This window comes from Carassius carassius, chromosome 36, assembly GCF_963082965.1.
Source record: "Carassius carassius chromosome 36, fCarCar2.1, whole genome shotgun sequence".
Lineage (NCBI taxonomy): Eukaryota > Metazoa > Chordata > Actinopteri > Cypriniformes > Cyprinidae > Carassius > Carassius carassius.
Genome location: NC_081790.1, coordinates 5254516 through 5274342, shown reverse-complemented (window position 1 = coordinate 5274342; position 19827 = coordinate 5254516). Strand labels below are relative to the sequence as shown.

At 35.7% G+C, this 19827-nt stretch overlaps 1 protein-coding gene across 1 annotated transcript; it reads left to right on the top strand.

Moving 5' to 3' along the window:
• The first annotated feature begins 2187 nt into the window (after window positions 1-2187).
• LOC132116987 (olfactomedin-like protein 2A) lies at window positions 2188-17998 on the top strand. Its single transcript, XM_059525940.1, has 8 exons — window positions 2188-2297; window positions 6515-6775; window positions 9518-9625; window positions 10626-10814; window positions 11521-11776; window positions 15334-15582; window positions 15941-16126; window positions 16777-17998. Exons 1-8 carry the CDS (start codon window positions 2229-2231, stop codon window positions 17388-17390), a joined length of 1932 nt encoding a protein of 643 aa, XP_059381923.1. The 5' UTR covers window positions 2188-2228; the 3' UTR covers window positions 17391-17998.
• The last annotated feature ends 1829 nt before the right edge of the window (window positions 17999-19827 follow it).

The following is a 19827-nucleotide window of genomic DNA, read 5'->3' as shown; positions in this document are numbered from 1 at the left end:
CTTGCTCGGGTCACGTGATGACACGCCCCCGAAACGCCATCTGGGATTTGGAGTTCATCAGATGGATGGATGGATGGATAGATAGACTTTTAAACACTAACACTTATATAAACGTTACAACAAAATCACAGAGACCCGCGCTGTTCGCTGTCATTCAACAATTGAATTGTCAAGTCATTTTTTTTTGTTTCGTAAGCGCAGGGTATATGCATGTACAAGTGCTGCAAGAAAATGTTTTTAAATAAAATTAAATAAAATATAAGTGTGTAGTATTGAACCCTGTATGCTTAATTAGGCTTATTTACACTTAAATTTACATTTAGTCATTTAGCAGATGTTTTTATTTAAAGCGACTTGCAAATGAGGACAATGGAAGCAATCAAAATCAACAAAAGAGCAATGATGGGCAAGTGCTATAACAAGTCTTACATATAGCAAGTTTTTTATTATATAATAAATAAAAAGAAAACAGACAGAATAGAAAAAGAACAGAGCAAACTAGTGTTAGAGGCTTTTTTTTGCTTTTGTTAATTGTATAATAAATAAAAAGAAAAGGAATAGAATAGAATAGAAAAAGAATAGAGAAGCTAGTATTAGCTTTTTCTGAAAGAAAACAAGCAGTTAGTAAATGAATAGTGTTCAACTCTAAAAGGGGCAATTTTTTTTAAAGAATAGAAGTACAATAGCGATTGGAGGGTCAAATAAAGATGGAAGAGATGTGTTTTATTGAGTTGGGCAGGTCATTCCACCCGGAGGGAACATTTAGGCTAGTTTAGAAATCTTTGAAAGTGACTTTGTGCTTTTTTGGGATGGCACAATCAAGTGACGTTCACTTGCAGAACACAAGCTTCCAGAGGGCACATAAGTCTGAAGTAATCAGTTTAGGTAAAGGATTGTGTAGACCAAGTGGTGGTTTTGTAGACAAACAATAATGCCTTGAATTTTATGCGAGCTGATACTGGTAGCCAGTGCAAACTGTTAAACAGTGGTGTGACATGCTTTTTTTTTCTCGGCTCATTAAAAATCAATCTTGCTGCCACATTCAGAAAAGACAAGCTGAGATGCGAGCTGCTACCGTCGGATCATCAGGATGGAATGAGAGGTAGAGTTGAGTGTCATCAGCATAGTGGTATGAAAAGCCATGTTTCTGGATGACAGAACCTAATGATGCCATGTAGATAGAGAAGAGAAGTAGTCCAAGAACTGAGCCCTGAGAACGTGGCAAAGTCATTAGCTGTTAAGAGTTGATGAAGGAGGGGAGACTGAGGACAAAGGAGGGAGGAAAATGTTTTAAAAAGCATGCAAGAGTTAGACAAATTATTAATTTTATTATGATAGTATGTCCTTTCAGCAGTGGAAACATTAGCAGAGAAGGAAGAGAAGAGTGAATGATATACATAAAGGTCAGTAGGAGCTTATACTAGGTGTTCCCCTCTGTAAATGAAACCACCAAAAATATGATGTATTATGACTACCATTAATATGATGCATCGATGAAACCACCATGAACATATAACATACTATCGCTGTTTTCACTTGTAGTTCACTTCAACCCATCTTTTATAGTAAAATCAAGTGGTAACTAAATCATTTTTTTCTTAAATACAGAGATAGAATAGCACATTTTAGTTAATATTCATGGAGTCCCAAAATAGCATAGTTGAGTACACTTATCTTAAGAAGTCCTTAGAATAATTTTTTTGCATGTTAAGTACAAAATTAGTGCACGTAAATAGAGCACCTATTTTTTTTCCACCTGGGTTCTTAGAACCACCCCTGCTAAATGTACAGTTCTATAATTAAAGTGTGAAAATTATTTAGGCTATATCAATTTAAAAAAAAAAAAAAAAAAAAGCAGTTCCGCAATTGTGTCGTAATTTCCACCACAGCATTTACATCATTAAATTATAAAGGTTTGTTTTGTCATAGTGACTAGTATAACGTGTGATTATTTTTTTGAAGAATATTGGATATGTTTTTTTATGTATAATTTACCACAATTAAAACCATATGAAGTTTTTACGTAGGGTTGCATTTTTTTAGGGATTTGCTCATCCAGTAGATGGAGGTGTTGCGTTCAAATGACAAAGAGAGAGAGAGAGAGAAAGAGAGAGAGAGAGAGAGAGAGAGAGAGAGAGAGAGTTGATGATGATAATGATGATGTTGGGTTTGTGGTCTGCAGTCGCATCAGCGCACATTCACACAGAGGAGCTTCACAGACCGGCGAGATGTGGAGGATAGTGGAGCTCGTGGCGTGTTTGCTTATGATGTCCAGTCATGTATCATCTCAGAGCAAGGTAAGAACGAGACAAAGTTTGAGAATGTGTTTTGCATTCATTTGCACATATTCAGTATGTTATGGCAGAACTGATCATGCAAAATAAAATATTTTCTTCGCTTATTTTATTAACAAACATCACTACTGTAATCATGGTAATCGTTTAGTTGTTTTATGCATGATCTATTAAAATATAGAACACGATTTCTTTTACTCAGATGCATGTAAAAAGTCAGTTTTATTTATTTATACAGCTTCCTTCAAATGTGACTCGCTGCACGATGATATGACATTTGGATGTTTAGTCTATGTAATGGCTTGTTTTTAAAATAAAAGCGGATATATTTGGTCATGTTCAAATCAGTTCGGCGGGATTTGGTTTTTTTTCTAGTTGAAATGATTATTCGCACGGGTGGGCGCTTTGAAAGTGTTCGGATTAAACTCTTCAGCAGGCACACACACTGCGCGCAAAGCACCGCTGGCACGAGTTCAGAGGTCTCGGGTTCGTGTCTCGCGAGGGAAAAATACCATCATACTGTCTAAAATAACAGGTGCTTCAGTCCTGCTTCTGAAGCTTGTGCTGTACTGTAACTATAATCTAATACACCTGCACTGAAGAAGATTCGCTTGCTCAGAGGTTTCCCTCTGTCACAGCTCATTAGTCTTAGTGTTAAAATGAAAAGAACACCTCACAATACGCTTTTCAAAAAAGGCACTTCCATAAAGATATCACTTTTTTTTTTTTTTTTGCAAGACTGTCGTTGGTTTCTCCAGTACACCAATAAAACAGAAAGATTTTGAGGAAAACAAAATATATTTATATTAAGTACAAAATAGGATATTCAAATGTTGCCTAAAGGTTTTTCCAGAGGTTTCCACCCCACATTGCATCAATTATCTGTTCATTATTGCATAAAGAGTTTTCTACAATACTGATAGCTGTATTACTCAAATAGTTTTGACTGTTGCCTTAAAATAGTATACGATAGCCACTATAAAGTGAGGCATCAAGCTATTTAAAAACTGTATAACCTGATATTTTGCCATTTAAATAATTTGATGAAGAAAACGTACGAGTTCATACTGAGATCTCTGACTTTGATTACAGATATCTGCATCTTTTACAATCCTGAGTGCACCTTTCTCCAACTCTAGAGGAGAAAACATGTTTGTTTGTTTTTTGACTTTTTCTCAGGAGAACGATTTTAAAATGAAAATTCTCAATTTGTTCTTTATTTCATCTCATTGCTGTCTAGCACAAATGCTCTATATTTTTTTTCTATGGGCGCCTGTCATTTTCAGGTAAACCATAAAGACCTCGACTCACAGGTGTGTTTGATTAGAGTTGGAACTGAACCCATGAAGGTAGATCTTAAGAAGACTTTTGCATAATCATGCATTTGAGTAATGTACAGTAGAGACAGTGTGAGACATCAAAAAAAAAAGACCCCACAAGCTGCAGTACAGCAGCTTTCTAATCCATCATGAGGTTTTCCAGTATCCTTCCATTATGATCTCCACTCCTAATGTATTTTTTGGTGACATCCTCAAAGTTTTTCACCCCAATTGTTCACAGTGCACCTAACAACAAGTTTTTACCACTTCATTGGAAGCTTTTCTTTAAGCCTCCAGCTGTGGCGGACAGATGAAAGGCTGATGTGTGAGCGACGAGTCACTTCGGCTAAAATGGTTGATTTCACAAGAACAAAGCTGCACATGAGAAAACGACACTGAGACATCATGATGCATCAGGAGCTGCACTTATCACAGGTCACGACTCACTGGAGAGAACGACAGGGTCCCAATCCTCACTCTTGTCGGATTTATTTTTTTGTTTCATTCATTCCACTAAATTGTTATCTGTGGTGAGCATGAGAAAACAATAAAAGAGAATGATGGTCCGCCCAATGCCGTGGTACTAGGGGGTTGCTGGGGCATTGTTATATGGTTACTAGGATGTTGTGAGTTTTTTTCAGCACAGTGTTGTAGGTGGTTGCTGACTGGTCAAGTCTGTTATATTCTGGTCTCTAGATATGGCTCATAAGTGTCAGCAATAATAATATTTGTGCAGTCCTTAAAGGAACAGTAAATTGTCTCACCTTCGTGTCGTGTTTTGGACTGTTTTTGCTTGTAAACAGTGCTTGATCTGAGCATATTTCTCCCCTGATTCAGACAAGAAAGCAATATTATGGATAAAGTTCTCATATTTAAGTGGGAACTGGAAGTATTGGTTTGAAGTTAAAATCCTCTTTGTTGGCTTTTCATAAATTGATGGACTGGAGTGTGGATTACTGTGATGTTTTTATCAGCTGTTTGGACTCTCATTCTGATGGCACCCATTCACTTCCGAGGATCCATTAGTGAGCAAGTGATGTGGTGCTAAATTGCTCCAAATCTGTTCCATCGAAGAAACTAATTTATCTTAGATGGCCAGCAATTTTTTTTTATTATTTTTGGATGAACTATTTTTTTAACAAATTGAACTTAAAAGGGGGTCATACCAATTTAAGTAGTCTCAAGGGGTGATAGAGGAGGGGTAGGAATGAGAGGAGAAAGACTGTATCAACTAGTGATGGATGGTGGAGGTCTTGAGAGAAAAATTCTCATGCTTCAGTTTTTTTCTTCATTCCTGGCAGAGATGGAACTAATAATTCAGCATGGACAGAATACAGAAGTTTGGAGTCAGTAAGACTTTTTTAAAGATGTTAATATTTGTATTATGCATAAAATTGATCAAAAGTGGCATTAAAGTCATTTAATGTTCCAAATTATATCTATTTCAAGTAAATGCTGTTCTTTTGAACTTTCTATTCATTTCTAATCCTTTCATTTTTTTATTCATCTATTCATTAAAGAATTTTTCATTACTGTTTTCATTGTTTTTAGTCAATAATAACTTTAATTGGATTTGTTCCTCACACAAAGCTGTATGACTTGATAAGAATTTTAATATAGCGCATTTAGACTGCTATACTTCTTTTTTTAACAATAATACTACAATATCCAGTAGTTTTATCTCAACATAGCAAATAATTCTCAGGGATTTGTCATGCTGCCAGCATCTCAGCGGAAGAAATGCAACCCTGCCGAGGAAATCAGAGTGGATTCACTTGTTTTAACACAGCTGAGACTTGCCCTCTTTTTGTTTGGACTTCGGTTGCTACTCTAAACATGCTAAATAATAGCTGGGAAAGGGTGACGATACAGCCATGGTGACATGACATTAGCTAATTATATTCTAAATAAATCGGCATGTCAATAAACTGATCCCTCAGAAAGATGCAAACACGCATAGAAGTGTGGGGCAACAGAATAAAAAACATGTTCGAAAGGCGAATTAGTTTATTAATCACCCACAAGCTCTTAATAAACCATTATCAGATTTGCAAAACAAGCAATAAGATCTTTCTCACGCTTTAAATTACCAAAGCTGGCAGGGTGTGATGATGTATGTGTTTCCATTAGTTTTTTGAGAAGACCTCAGAATAGCTGAAGAGGATATAAGTAAGCCAAGATGTTAAACCTTCTTAGAGACAAACACACACCTATATATATATATACACACCTGCAAGAATTTGACTAAGCGCTTTTAAACTTGCACATTATCTAAACCGATCTGAATTATTACACATTCTGTATGATCCGACTTTCTGTTCTCAGAGGTCAAAGGTCACTCTGTTGAAACCATCTGCTTGTTTTCCACTCAGTCCTTTGACAATAATGACCTAGAAGACAGATGAATGGTAACTCTGTAACCTTAAAGATGGTTTATTCTACAGCTCATGTGACTGATTTACTCTTGTTAACACAGACTAGTTGATTTTAGGCTGGCCTGTTGAAGCTGAAAGATTCTGTGTTTTAGGATTTGGGTTTTATAGGGTTAAATTCATCATATGACTTGACACTAATGACATTTTAGTAATTGAGTAATGACGGACACGTGGAGCTGGGAAGGAGAGGTCGTAGGTCACTGTGGCACATCTGGCTGAATTTTTGTGTTGCTCTGATGATCTCTTGACCTCAAACTTTCATATCTGATGTCATCTGAAGACAGCAGTTAAAAGCAATGATTAAACTCAAGTCTTGGGTTAAACTGAGACTGACCTGTATTAGAATAAGGACATTTTAATGTTGCATGTCTCTACAGAGAACTAAAGTGTGTAAAGTTTTGACGGAAGTGACACTGAAGTAGGTTATGATATAATTTCCTTCACTTTCTATCCATTTCCCTTTCAGATCTTCGGGGAGGAACAAGTCCGCATGACATCAGAGGGATCCGACTGCCGCTGTAAGTGCATCATGAGGCCTTTGACCCGGGACGCATGCGCTCGCTTGCGGACAGGAAGTGTGCGTGTGGAGGATTTTTACACGGTGGAGACAGTGAGTTCCGGAGCCGACTGTAAGTGCTCCTGCACAGCTCCGCCCTCCTCTCTCAACCCCTGCGAGAACGAATGGAAGATGGAAAAACTCAAAAAACAGGCGCCAGAACTGCTCAAGGTAGGCCATGTTTACTTGTGTACCACAGTTCTTGCATGATAACCATAGTTTAGGTTCTTTCATGCCCTACAGGCAAATAGTTTGTTCTTGTTTAAAGAATAAACATCAATGTTATAAGCATTATATATATATATATATATATGCATGCACACACACACACTCATTAGATGATCTCTAAAGAACATTTTTATCTTAAAATAAAATAAAATAAAATGTAAAAAGTAAAAATAAAATTTAAACACATTTAAATACTATTACTATATGTATAAACTATTAATGCCAAAGTTGTAATAATAATGAATATGATGATTTTGCATTATATTTACTTACAGAAAAAATTATAGTTACTACAGTTAGTTTAAGTAAAACCATGGTAAATATTTTGTATTGATGACCTAAAATTAGCAATTTTTTAATTTAATTGATGTTTTATTAACAAGGTTCGTGAGTATATGTTTGCATTGCATTTTAACAATCTTAAACATTCTTTTAACGTTATCTTTAGTCTTTAGAAACCTAAATCGTTGGAATGTTTTTTTCTTAGACATATGCAATATAATTAGTTGGACATTCTTCTGTCCTATGTTACTGCATTTTCAGAACACCCAGAGAACATTCAAAAGTAACATTCCCAAAACAATAAAATTGAATGTTCTCTTAATGTTCACATAACATAACATAACAACAACAACAAAAAAAAAACATTAGTAAAATAAAATAAAAAAATAAAGTTTTGTACATTCAGCAAAGGTTTTGCAACTTAGGCTAATGTGAACTAAAAATCAGTATGCACTTTCAAAGCACCCATCTAAAATATTATTAAAACATTCTTAGAATTTATTTTATTACCTTGGTAATGTGTTTGAACATTACTGAAATGCTACTGATGTACAGCTGTGACATTAACTTGAAGAGAAGGAGGAAAGGAATTGCTCTTTTTGAGGTTAACAGCACACTTATTCACTAGAGAATGTTGGACAGCAATATTCATGTATCTAGCACACATGTGCGCAAGTGTGTCTTTATAGCACCTGTCCTCTTTTCCTCTGCACCATTCCAGTCTGGTTCCCTCTTTCCGTCTTTTTTCTTTTTTGTCCATCTGTCTGAGCATTCCAGTCCATATCTCCACGACACACACACACACACACACACACACACACACACACACACACACACACACACAGAGAGAGAGAGAGAGAGAGAGCCACATGACAATCCTGCCAGACTTGGTTCTGCTAAAGGCCTCAAAATCATTCAGTAAACTTTAGGCAGTGTTTAAACACAATGGTTTTAATATATTTGCACCTCCAGCAACATTTGCTGATCTTGTGCTGTTAAGCTCAAAACATGTGGCTCTAGTTTGACTTTGCTGCAGTTTCTTCATATCTGTTGATGCCACATGAAGCTGTAAATAACCATGACAGCCAAGCTGTTACACGACTGAACTCTCTGCAGCACGCGTCAACAATAAGCATATGAGGAAATATAAAATAGAGTTTTTTTTTCTACACTCACTTAAAATAAACCCAGCCAAGGCCCCATTTAAACTAGTACGTTTTCATTTAGAATTAAAATGATCTGTGTTTACACTGGCGTTTCAGCTGTGTTTCAGAAACAATCTCGTTCTACACTACTTAACCAAAAACACGTCATGTGACCATTCATGTGCGTAAAAGTGTAAACAAGAAGTAGGTTGCTAGTCATTGGCAGGTTCAACAATTAGCTTGAATATGGTTCATGATACGGTGAAACGGTCATCAGGGATACACAGAGATCACATGGGCAGCCATGCCATCGTTTTCGAAAGTCTCCGTTTTGGTCCGTTTACACTTAAACGCAACCCTGGAGTTTTCAAACTAAAAACAGGGTCAACAGCATTTTAAAAATCTTTTGAACATGGAAAATGAGTAGTGTAAACGATAGGTGTAACCGTAGCAAAAGTTATGTGTTTTAAAACAAAAACGCACTAGTGTAAACGGGGCCTAACAGAGAACATTATCAGAACTTTGGCTAAAGTTCTGCCAAGGTACTCTCAAAGTCATAAACCAATGTTCTTCAAATAACAATGATAGAATGTTTGTTAAAAGTTATTTATAAATCATTAATGGAATTTCTTTTTCTGGAACATTTGACTAACGGTTTTTAAATGTAACTTCTCATTTTAGAATGTTGAGAGAACATTCAAAAGTAACATTCCCTTAATGTATGCAAAATGATAAAATGGAATGTTTACTTAATGTTCCTATATAACCAAAAAAAAAGTTTTTAAAACATTCAGAGAACATTAAGAAATAACTTTAGCAATGTTAACGTTAGCAAAACATTCGTTGAACATATTTTGTTTGCTGGGAAGGTTTTAAAAAGGGGGTTTTTGCAGCGATGTCATTGAAGAACCATTTTTGCTTCTTCAAAGAACCTTTCAGCGAACAGTTCCTAAAGGAACATTTTTTTCTTACAATAAAGGACATTTTTCCACCTTTTTCCACTAAAAAGAAACTTTTTGGAATTAAAATTTGCTTTGATCTTAAAGGTTCTTCACAGAACCATCAATGCCTATAAAGAACCTTTATTTTTAAGCTGGTGGACGAGCATTGTTCTGGTAAACCTGAATATATGAATTACTACTGTCAATCATTGACATGACAGACTCCAAACATTATTGCCGATTCATGAAACCCATGCTGTTTTGTTAACCTCCAAAACTAAGTTTCCATGTTTGAAAGTCTGTTTCTTTGTGTGCAGCTGCAGTCCATGGTGGACCTTCTGGAAGGTACTCTCTTCAGTATGGACCTTCTCAAAGTTCACTCGTACATCAATAAGGTGGTGTCTCAAATGAATAACCTAGAGGAGGTGAGTGTGATCGTATTACTGAGTGCGTGTGAACATACACATGTGAACATTAATGAGCCGTGGCTGGATTTAACTGGACTCAGGACATTCTGTAGCTATCCACAATGCTCTGGCTAAAGTTATTATCTGTTATACCACTCCACTTTGGCTTGAGGGATGGGAAAATAATGTGTGTGTAAGAAACAGCAGGACAGAGAGAGGAAATGTCCAAAGGACAAAACCACAGCCATGTAATAGTCACACTTATGCACTCTGTTTTTATTTCCAATTAAATTTAGCTCATTATAGTGTAAAGCTGGGGTAAAAATCTGCAATGCGAATGGTTTACTGCATGTACTATGTGGGTCATTATCAAATACCTTAGTTATATAGTCTGAGACCACTAGTGAAAATGCTTCTGTTTTGCATTTCTGGGATTAGTAAGATAATTTTATAAAAAAATTTTTTTATAGTTTTATTCAGAAAGAAGGCATTAAATAGTCAAAGTAAAGAAAGTAAAGACAATTATAATGTCACAAAATATGTGATTTCAAATAATTGTTATTTCTTAATTCTTTAAGAATCCTGAAACGAAATCTATCACATTATCATCATTTGTATAAAATGTTCCTTAAAAATACTAAGCAGCACAACTGTTTTCTACACTGATAATAATAAATGTTTCTGAGCAGTGAATCAGCATATTAGAATGATTTCTAAAGGATCATGTGACACTGAAGACTGGAGTAATGATGCTGAAAATTCAGCTTTGATAACAGGAATAAATGACATTTTAGGATATATTACATTTGAAAACAGTTACTTTAAATTGCATTGCATTATCACAATATTACTGTATTTCTGATCAAATTAAATGCAGCCTTGGTGAGCATAAGATTAATAATTAGAAAAGTTTATGCAGATGCATTTATTTATACAAATATATTTAGATGCAGGTGCATATGTTTGTACAAATATATTCAGGGCAGTTGTGTGATTTAAAGCTGTGAATCTCACCCAGATGATAAAGATGAATCTCTCTCGGGAGAATGATTTTGTGAGAGACAGTGTGGCGACTCTGACCAATCAACTACGGCAGTACGAGAACCATTCTGACATCATGATGAGCATAAAGAAAGAACTGTCCATGCTGGGCCTTCAGCTGCTGCAGAAAGACTCCACCGCCTCGGGCCCTAAAAGCAAAGCTCAGGTAAGGGTCTTGACCTTTCATCTCTGACTTTAGCCATTTGATTGGATTATGTTAAATAGATAAACATTATTGTTCTAGTTAATTTGCTATGCAGGAAATCAAATTTGAGCTCACTGCAGAATGTGCTCTGGTAGTAAATAGAAAATATGCATACTGTGTGCAAACAGCAATGGATTCTATTTACACTACGTTAAAAAAGCTGCTATTTATACTACTTATTGTAAATAGAGGCAATTATTTGCACCTGAGTATTGTAGTACAGTATGCAATAATAACATACTGAGTGTAAATTATAATGTTAATTCAAATTATTAAATGCATGCCACCTTATTGAAACAAAAAAGCCCTTACAAATTTTAGATTTATTTCAATGTATTATGAGATTTGAAAAGGGAGAAAAAAAAACGTTTGGCAAAAGGCGGATTTGATCCTGAGTCGATCGCTTCAAAATGACCACAGTACGGGATTTAACATTTGCGCCACTAGAGCTGAGATTTGACGGCCATATTTGGTAGTGTTGAGTACCCCAATCACTCGTTGGTGGGCGGAGTTAGTATAAATAGCATCTGCCAGTAAGGCGGGCTATTTGCACTTAGTGACAATGGACACTCATCATATGATTACATACAGTATATGTAAGTGTTCATGGAGTTTTCAGGATGAGATCTCTAACATCTGTTGAGCTAGACATGTGTTATGTTTGTAGGACACACTGGGGACAAATATCAAAGATGCTTCCAAGTTTCCAGCAAAGAAACCAGAAAAGGGGAAACCTCCACCAAAGCCAGTGAAGGAAAAGCCAGCCAAGCCGAAGAAAGAGACTGCAAAACCAAACAAAGCTGGTAAACCAGAGCAAACAGAACTGCCCAGTAAAACCAAACCCTCACAGAACCAGCCAGGACTTATCCGAGGAATCACATACTACAAAGCCACCAAAACTGATGAGACAGGCAACCAAAGAGGTAAGACACAGACCTTTCTTTTCTTTATATGGTATACAAAACGAATCCCAGGGAACTTGGCATTTATTAAATACATAAAAATTATTTTAAGTAGTAGAAGCTTTAGTCAAATTGTGGGGACAGATGTTCACCAGTTTTGCCCACAAAAGCTTAGATATGTCACACACCCAGAAACACACATTCTTGTAAAGACAAACTTGTTTCCTTTGTGTTCCCCATAGAAGCACAGCTGCTTGTATCCAGCCCAGTCCAGAGTGCACACACTTAATTCGATATTAACACAGACACATTCTCATAACCCAAAACACATGTGCACACATTCATATCCACACAGTCAATAAACTAATAGACAATAAACTAACAGACAATAAACCACTTCATCTGTAGAAAATGTGAAACAGTTTTCTGGTAGTATGACAAGGATCTGGTCTGGCATACAATTTTTAATATGGAGACTCGTGCACACACAGACACACACACAAACCTGCCCATTTGTAATCAAATGTAATTATGTTGTTCATAGCAGAATAAATTGTGAAATAAACTGTCTGTATCATATGGAAGCTTGTTTCCACAACAGAATACCGGTAACTTTGTCTCACAATTCAGATTTTTTTTCTTGCAATTCTTATAGTTTATATCTCACAGTACATATACTGTATATATATATAACTATAAAGAAGTGTAAGACATAAACCTGCAATTCTGAGAAGAAAAGTCTGAATTATGAGATGTTGATTATGAATTATGTATGTTAGTATTCAGAGAAAAGACGTAAAAATTATGAGATGTTAAGGAAAAAAGTATATATTGCAAGATATAAACTCATAATTCTCAGAAAAATGTGAGAATTGTGAGATATTACATCACAATTGTTTTATTCCAAGATGGAATAAGCTTCCAGAGTTCCATAAGCTTTCATAATACCCACAACAACACAGACACTTTTCCAGACGCAAATCTGCCAGATGAGCTGATGAAAAATTTAATATTGAACATTACACAAACATTTACACTTTGCTATTTGATTGTGTTGATTTTCTAAAAAGCTAATTAGAAATATTGCCAGTGCTAATTCTAACACTAAAATAAAGCTTGACCTGATCACCAAAACAACTGCATCTACTGTTTCAAATTCATTTATTTTGAATCAGTTTCCCAAATGAGGAAGTCCTTGAATGTCCTCAAAGGGAGGTTTGTTGGATTTCTGTCTCTTTTGGGATATTTTTGGCCCTGAACTATAGCCGAGTACACACACACTGAAGTCTCACATAATGAACATCTCACCATGAAACTGGATCTCAGGATCTTGGGACTTGATGATCCAGCACTCACATTAACAGGATACTAGTGTAGGATGCCAGCCAGAGAGTGACTGTGGAGTCTGAAATCACAGCCAACATGCACTGATGAATTAGCTTCAGTTTCTGAAGCATGCATGACATTCATATCAGCTGTAGGGTTTCTTCAAAAACCAGCCAAATGTCCCCAATTCAACAGTGTTTCTATTCATTTTGGGCAGGCGGGCTCACTTCCTGTTTCAGTCCTAGATTGGTTCCTTTTGCCTGATGGACTCCATGGTTACCACCGTTTGTGATTGTGGCAGCACTGATTTTTTTCTTTGAATCATACAATTATGGTTCTGAAAGCAGCCCAATCAATGTCATCTATATTGACATGTAATGCAGTCTGATCTAATCTTGTGTTATCCATAGACGTAACCTAATCGCTGCTTCCCAAATTTGGTCCTGACTATTTTGGTGCACGTTAGATACAATCACAGGGAATTTGATTAAAGCTTAAATTACTGTAAACGAATGGCCCTTAGATTAGTCCATACACTAGCACTTTGGAAACGTCTCACACTGCAGTTTTGGTTTGCAGATAAAAACCAAAAATAAGGCTGAGTTTTAAAAATCTTGAGATGTTGTAATGTGCCTCTGTGCCAATCTTCAGATCTGTAGGTTTTATTCTGCATACCATTTAAAGCTGGATGTTGGATATTGACCTTAAATGAGAAAAAGTTACAAAAATGTCAAGGAAAAACAAAACAAAAACAAAACCAGTTATTTTAATCAGTGTCAATTTAAAAGTCCAACGTGGGATAAATTGGTTGTATATTTCCAAGTTGTAAATCTTTCCAAACTGAATGTACTGTAGCACAGCATTAGTCAAAATAGATGCCATCTTTTATTTGACTTACTTTGACGAATGTCAACAAGTGTGTAAGGAACACTTCCTTTTTTAATCATTATCATTTCTTTAATATTTAATATTCTTTGGCACTTTTTTGAAACATTGGAGAATGTTTGTAGCAATGCCAATGTCATGGTATTGATTCCCAGGGAATGCATAAAATTCACTAAATGGGTCTCAATCTGTATTTAGCGCTAAGGTCACTTCTAATTTTCATAACCTATTGTTTATATCCACTGAATGTTTATTGTCAGCTAAAATTGTGATTTTTTTATTTTTTATTTTTCTTGTGTCGTCAGTTAAAACAAACTGTACCTCAGTAGCCTTCTCTTTGTTCATGTCAAATTGACTATGACATCTCCTCAGACTGAGGTCTATTTAACTTTGTTAGCGTGTCTAGGCTGTTGGGCTGGATTTGTTTGCCTGGTTTAAGATAATGTATAACAGAGCTGTGATGGAGATTCAGTATGATCTGTTCTGACAGGAATGCAAAGCCAATACAAAAGCCGGCGGACCAAGCGTAAGTCAAGTAAATATGTTCTAATAAACATAAATTACTTTTATTATTAAATGCAGTTTATTTTCGTCGTCCCACCCTGTGATCTAATGTACATTAATCGAATCCAGTCTCTTGTGAACATAGCTTTCCTACAATCCCGTGCCACCCCAACAGGTGCACTATCACAGTAAATATGACGAACCCTGGTGAGATCGAGTGTGTTATATACTAAACATGAGAAACCAGTTGTGTTTATACTGTTGTGGAGAGCAGTTTGGCAAAATACTCACTCAAACGTCAACTTATAAATGCTTTGTTTTTAGATACAAGTCATATTTTCCTGGAAGTGTTGAGTAATTGGTGTAGAAACGGATTTAAAACTCAAACCTTGACATGTCAACAAGTTTTATTGGCATTACAATGTTTCCAGAGACTTCATGTACCCACACAGAGCAGGTGTAGGAAATAAATAGGCTCTTGTCTATTATTTCAGAATTTGTCAAGTCATATGCAATACCGGTCAAAAGTTGGGAATAATTAAGATATTTTTGTAAGAAGTCTCTTATGCTCACCAAGGCTGCATTAATTTGATGAAAAAATACATTAAAAAACAATAATATCTAAAAATATTTTTACAATTTGTATTTTTATTTGAGTATATGCAATACATTTTTTTGAAGCAATGCTGAATTTTTAGTGTCATTGATTCAGTCTTCAGTGTCACATGATCCATCAGAAATCTTTCTAATATGCAAATTTTCTGCTCAAAAAACATTTCTTATTATTATCAATGTTGAAACTGTTTGCTGCTCAGTTTCTGTTTTCAGTGTTTAATTTAAGTGTTTTTATGTTTCATGTGAAGAGAGACCTGATGAAACGGACACGTTGCTTGAGGTAGAGGTAGAGGAAGAGCAAAGTACCATATTTCCTGACATCTTGGCAACAGAGACAAGCCCTGTACCCATGACAGTAACAACAACCACTCCTACCACAACAACAACAACAACCCAGAGGACGACTACAACTAGCAGAACAAAATACAGAGAGGAGCGACCGGCTCCAACCATTGCACTCGTGCTGGACAACACCAGCAACAACTCATACACCGCAGGTACAGTAGACTTCAACACAATCTCATGATCATTTTTTGTTTAATTGATGGCTTATTCGGTTGAATTTGTAGGATATCATTCCTAAATTGTCATATAATCTGATAACGCCCAAGTCATGGTTACACATAACCTTAATGCTTTTTTTTTTAATTGCCTAAAAAATTCATATGGAATCAACTTGGTTATATTTTCCTGTGGATTGTGTATTTACAGTGAAAGACATTTAATAAAATGAAAATAAATAATGCCAAGTAAAAGTAACTAAAACTAAACTTTGAATAAAAAAATAGCAAATAAAAATGCATTATCCAATCGCTATGGTTGCATCCTGGTGCAGTTGTTGATGTTTTTTGGCAGTTAAAGAGCACAGCTGTGAAGGGACGCTGGCCTCCATTGAGCTGCCGGTCAAACAGCACAGTTACGGTAGGAATGAGGGCGCATGGATGAAGGATCCTGCCGCCAAGGACTCCAAAATCTACGTCACCAACTATTATTACGGCAACAACCTTGTGGAGTTCCGGAACTTGGACAACTTTAAACAGGGTGTGTATGATAATTCATACTTAATGCTGTTATTATTAATTAAATGCAGCTGTCTTGAGACAGTATGAAAGACGACTGATGGAATAAATTTTGTGTGACTCAGATCAATTCACAGAGCACACTGAGTGTTTAAATTAAAAGGTCTTCATATTGTTTTCAGGAAACAATGATAGGGATTTTCTTTGGATTTCTGAATAACTGTAAGTGTCTGGCCCTGAAACAAGAGAAAGAGTTTGGAAGATGTTACAGTTGATTTGTGTGTCTATTTAGATTGGTGTTAATATGCTTCTAAAAATATTTCCTGTTAAGACATAGGGGAGTCATGAACATTATTTTACAATAAAGGTTTCATTTTTTTGATTTATGTTGTATTTAACAACATTGGATTTATGTAAGGGTTAGGTCACATTTACTGTTCTTTTGCAAATTTTGGCATGCAAAATCCAATCGTTTTAATAGGAATCTATGCAACTGGGAGTTTTACTTGAGGCTGAAACATTTGCCCTTGCAGATTTCACAATGGTTTCAAGTTGAGTGACATGGACTGTATCCAATAGAAAACTGCTTGTTTGAATGTGACTTGTTATGCATGAGCAACTAAATTTTGTTATTGTGCACATTTGATCCACTTCTCTCTCTTTTCCTGGCAGGCCGTTGGAGTAACCTGTACAAGCTGCCTTATAACTGGATCGGAACGGGTCATGTTGTGTACAGAGGAGGGTTTTACTATAACCGTGCCTTCACAAAGAACATCATCAAATACGACATTAAGCAACGGTTTGTAGCCGCCTGGGCTCAGCTCCACGATGTCGTCTACGAAGACACCACACCTTGGAAGTGGAAAGGCCACTCTGATATCGACTTCGCCGTGGACGAGAGCGGACTTTGGGTCATCTACCCATCTGCTGACTATGACTACGGACAGGCCGAGGTCATTATAGTCAGTAAACTAGATCCAAGTGACCTGTCTGTCAAAAAGGAGACCACGTGGAGGACGAGACTGCGAAGAAATTCATTCGGGAACTGCTTCATAATATGTGGCGTACTGTACGCGGTGGACATTTACAATCAGCGAGAAGGGGAGGTTTCATATGCATACGACACGCTCACGGGGGCCGAGGCGTCACCGCATTTACCGTTCATTAACGAATACGGGTTCACCACACAAGTCGATTACAACCCGAAAGAGAAGGTTCTATACGCCTGGGACAATGGACACCAGCTCACCTACAGCATCAACTTTGTAGAGCAAGCAAAGAAATGAAATTAAACTTTATTAATCTTATTTACTCAAAGCAAAAAGCCACTTCCTGACTGTATCTGCCTCATTGGTTTCACTGACAAATGCTCTCTTGAAACGGTTCATCGTCTCCTCATGAGTTTTAATAGACATTTGTTTGAGATTATGTAAGAACAAAGGGATTACATAAACGCTGCTCTAGAATTCACTAGATCTAAAATCCCATCGAATGAAATCTAAAAGCCCTCTAACATGATTCAAGTCAAAATCCCCAATGCATTAAACTGTGTGGAGCGAAGCTACTCCCAGCTTCTTGTTGTGCACAGGTTGACCCATATCACCTTTGACCATTTTGATTTGGCATACAATTACATGTCACTTAAAGTTAACCAATTTCATCTTTCTTTTCACATGCTACTGGCATTTTTAAGCATGATTATAGGAAAAATTTGTATAATGTTCCTTTCTTTCTTGCTACTTAAAACAGTACAGGATTATTTTTTTGTATTTGCACATAACACTTGTCCTAACGTCCAATTAAGTTCTAATATGATTCATGTGAATGGTTCTAAAGTATTCACAATTGACCCTTTGCAAGGACCCGATGCTGTTGCTACGTCCGAGAAACCATGGCGCTCTCACGCCACACATCATGCAGCACCTTAAGCAGCACATGGACCAATCACCTCTTCCTCTCTACTAGTTATAGCATGAAATAAACATGAAAGAACATCAGAAGGTATCTTGTTTCTACCACGGAAAAAATGCACACCATTTTTCAAGTTCAAGTCCACTGACAAATCTGCTCTCCTGTCTGGTTTGTTTGTCGGACAAAAGTGGGAGAGTCAGCATTATAATTGGACAGATCACCTGTCAATCATACTCCCTGCAAAAGGGTCAATTACAGCTTCTAGAACTTTGAGTTCATTTTAATCTCTATTAAAAAGACTTTACAAATGTTTTTATAATTTACACTGTCCTAACCAGGCATGCTGCAATAAAGCAACATCAAACTATAAATAAATAATAATATTATTTTTTTAAAGAATAATAATTAAACTTTAATTAAATTAATAAAGTAAATAAAAACAAAAAATAAAAATTAAACAAAACTAAAAATTAAACAAAATTATTATAATTTTTTTTATTGTTTTTATGTAGTAAAAAATATCTTAAAATCTTAAAACATTATAAGCAACACTGCATTCTGGATTAGAACTTAAATACAAGTGTATTTTGTCTTGTTTTAAAAAAAGTAAAAAAAAAAAAACTGAGACAAAATACATTTTATATTTAAAATAAATGTATTTTGCTTCTCAAATGAATTGATCTTGTTTAAAGGGTAGATATTTTAACAGGTAAATTAGACAAAACATAGATTAAGAAAATGATTTCAAGCAGCAGACTGCTGGTGACAAATGTCTAACGCATCGCTCCTGGTTAGAAATTGTGTAAATCATTAAGTTAAGAGTTTCGTGTCTTGCTCTTCTTGAACACAAATAAAAGCTTGTCATGCCAACCACACCAACAGCATAACATAACCTTCATGTTTCATGTACCTGTAATGATATTTTATAAACATAAGCATTCTGAAGGAAAACTGTTATATCTTTTCACATCAAGAATGTGCCAGAAAATTGTCTTCCAGTTTTTCGGCCCATATAGCCTCAGCTAACTGGTAAAGCATGACATCATAATGGAGAAAGAATGCTTTGTATGCTTATGAGAGCTTATGATTATGTTTGGGAGTCTCTTTAATGAATGGGCAGGGTTATGTATAGAATGTTTTTAACAGACAGGTCATGCGAGGAAGGTCTGTGTGACGCATGGGTACGGATATATATGTCGTATTATATTTAGAATGTTGATTTAAAGCAGTTTGTCATCCTTGTGCCCTCTGTAAATAGCAGAATATTTTTTAATTTGTTTTGACTGAGTTTTAGAAACACAATCTTAAGAGATTTCTTTAATGCAGCATATCAACTCTAATTGGATTTTGTTAAATGTGTATTTGGTATTGTGAAATATATTTCTAAACTGATTAAAAAGACTGCTGGGATGGAAGTGGGAGTGGTTTCTGCTTTGTGGGATCGTGTGGGTTTTGTTAAAGAAAGCCTTGAAGGCCATGAAATCAAAATTGACCCTATTTATTCTCTTAATGCATGTGACGGGTCTTATTGTGAATGCTTCATACATGCATTTTTATATTTGTGACCCTGGACCACAACACCAGTCTTAAGTATGAATTTTTCGAAATTTTAATTTTTATATATATATATATATATATATATATATATATATATATATATATATATATATATATATATATATACAGTACAGACCAAAAGTTTGGACACACCTTCTCATTCAAAGAGTTGTCTTTATTTTCATGACTATGAAAATTGTAGATTCACACTGAAAGCATCAAAACTATGAATTAACACATGTGGAATTACATACA

Coding starts and splice junctions, on each gene's coding strand:
- LOC132116987 (XM_059525940.1), top strand. CDS start 2,229: ATGTGGAGGATAGTGGAGCTCGTGGCGTGTTTGCTTATGATGTCCAGT. Junction 6,776..9,517: donor AGGCGCCAGAACTGCTCAAG/GTAGGCCATGTT, acceptor CTTTGTGTGCAG/CTGCAGTCCATGGTGGACCT. Junction 9,626..10,625: donor AAATGAATAACCTAGAGGAG/GTGAGTGTGATC, acceptor AATCTCACCCAG/ATGATAAAGATGAATCTCTC.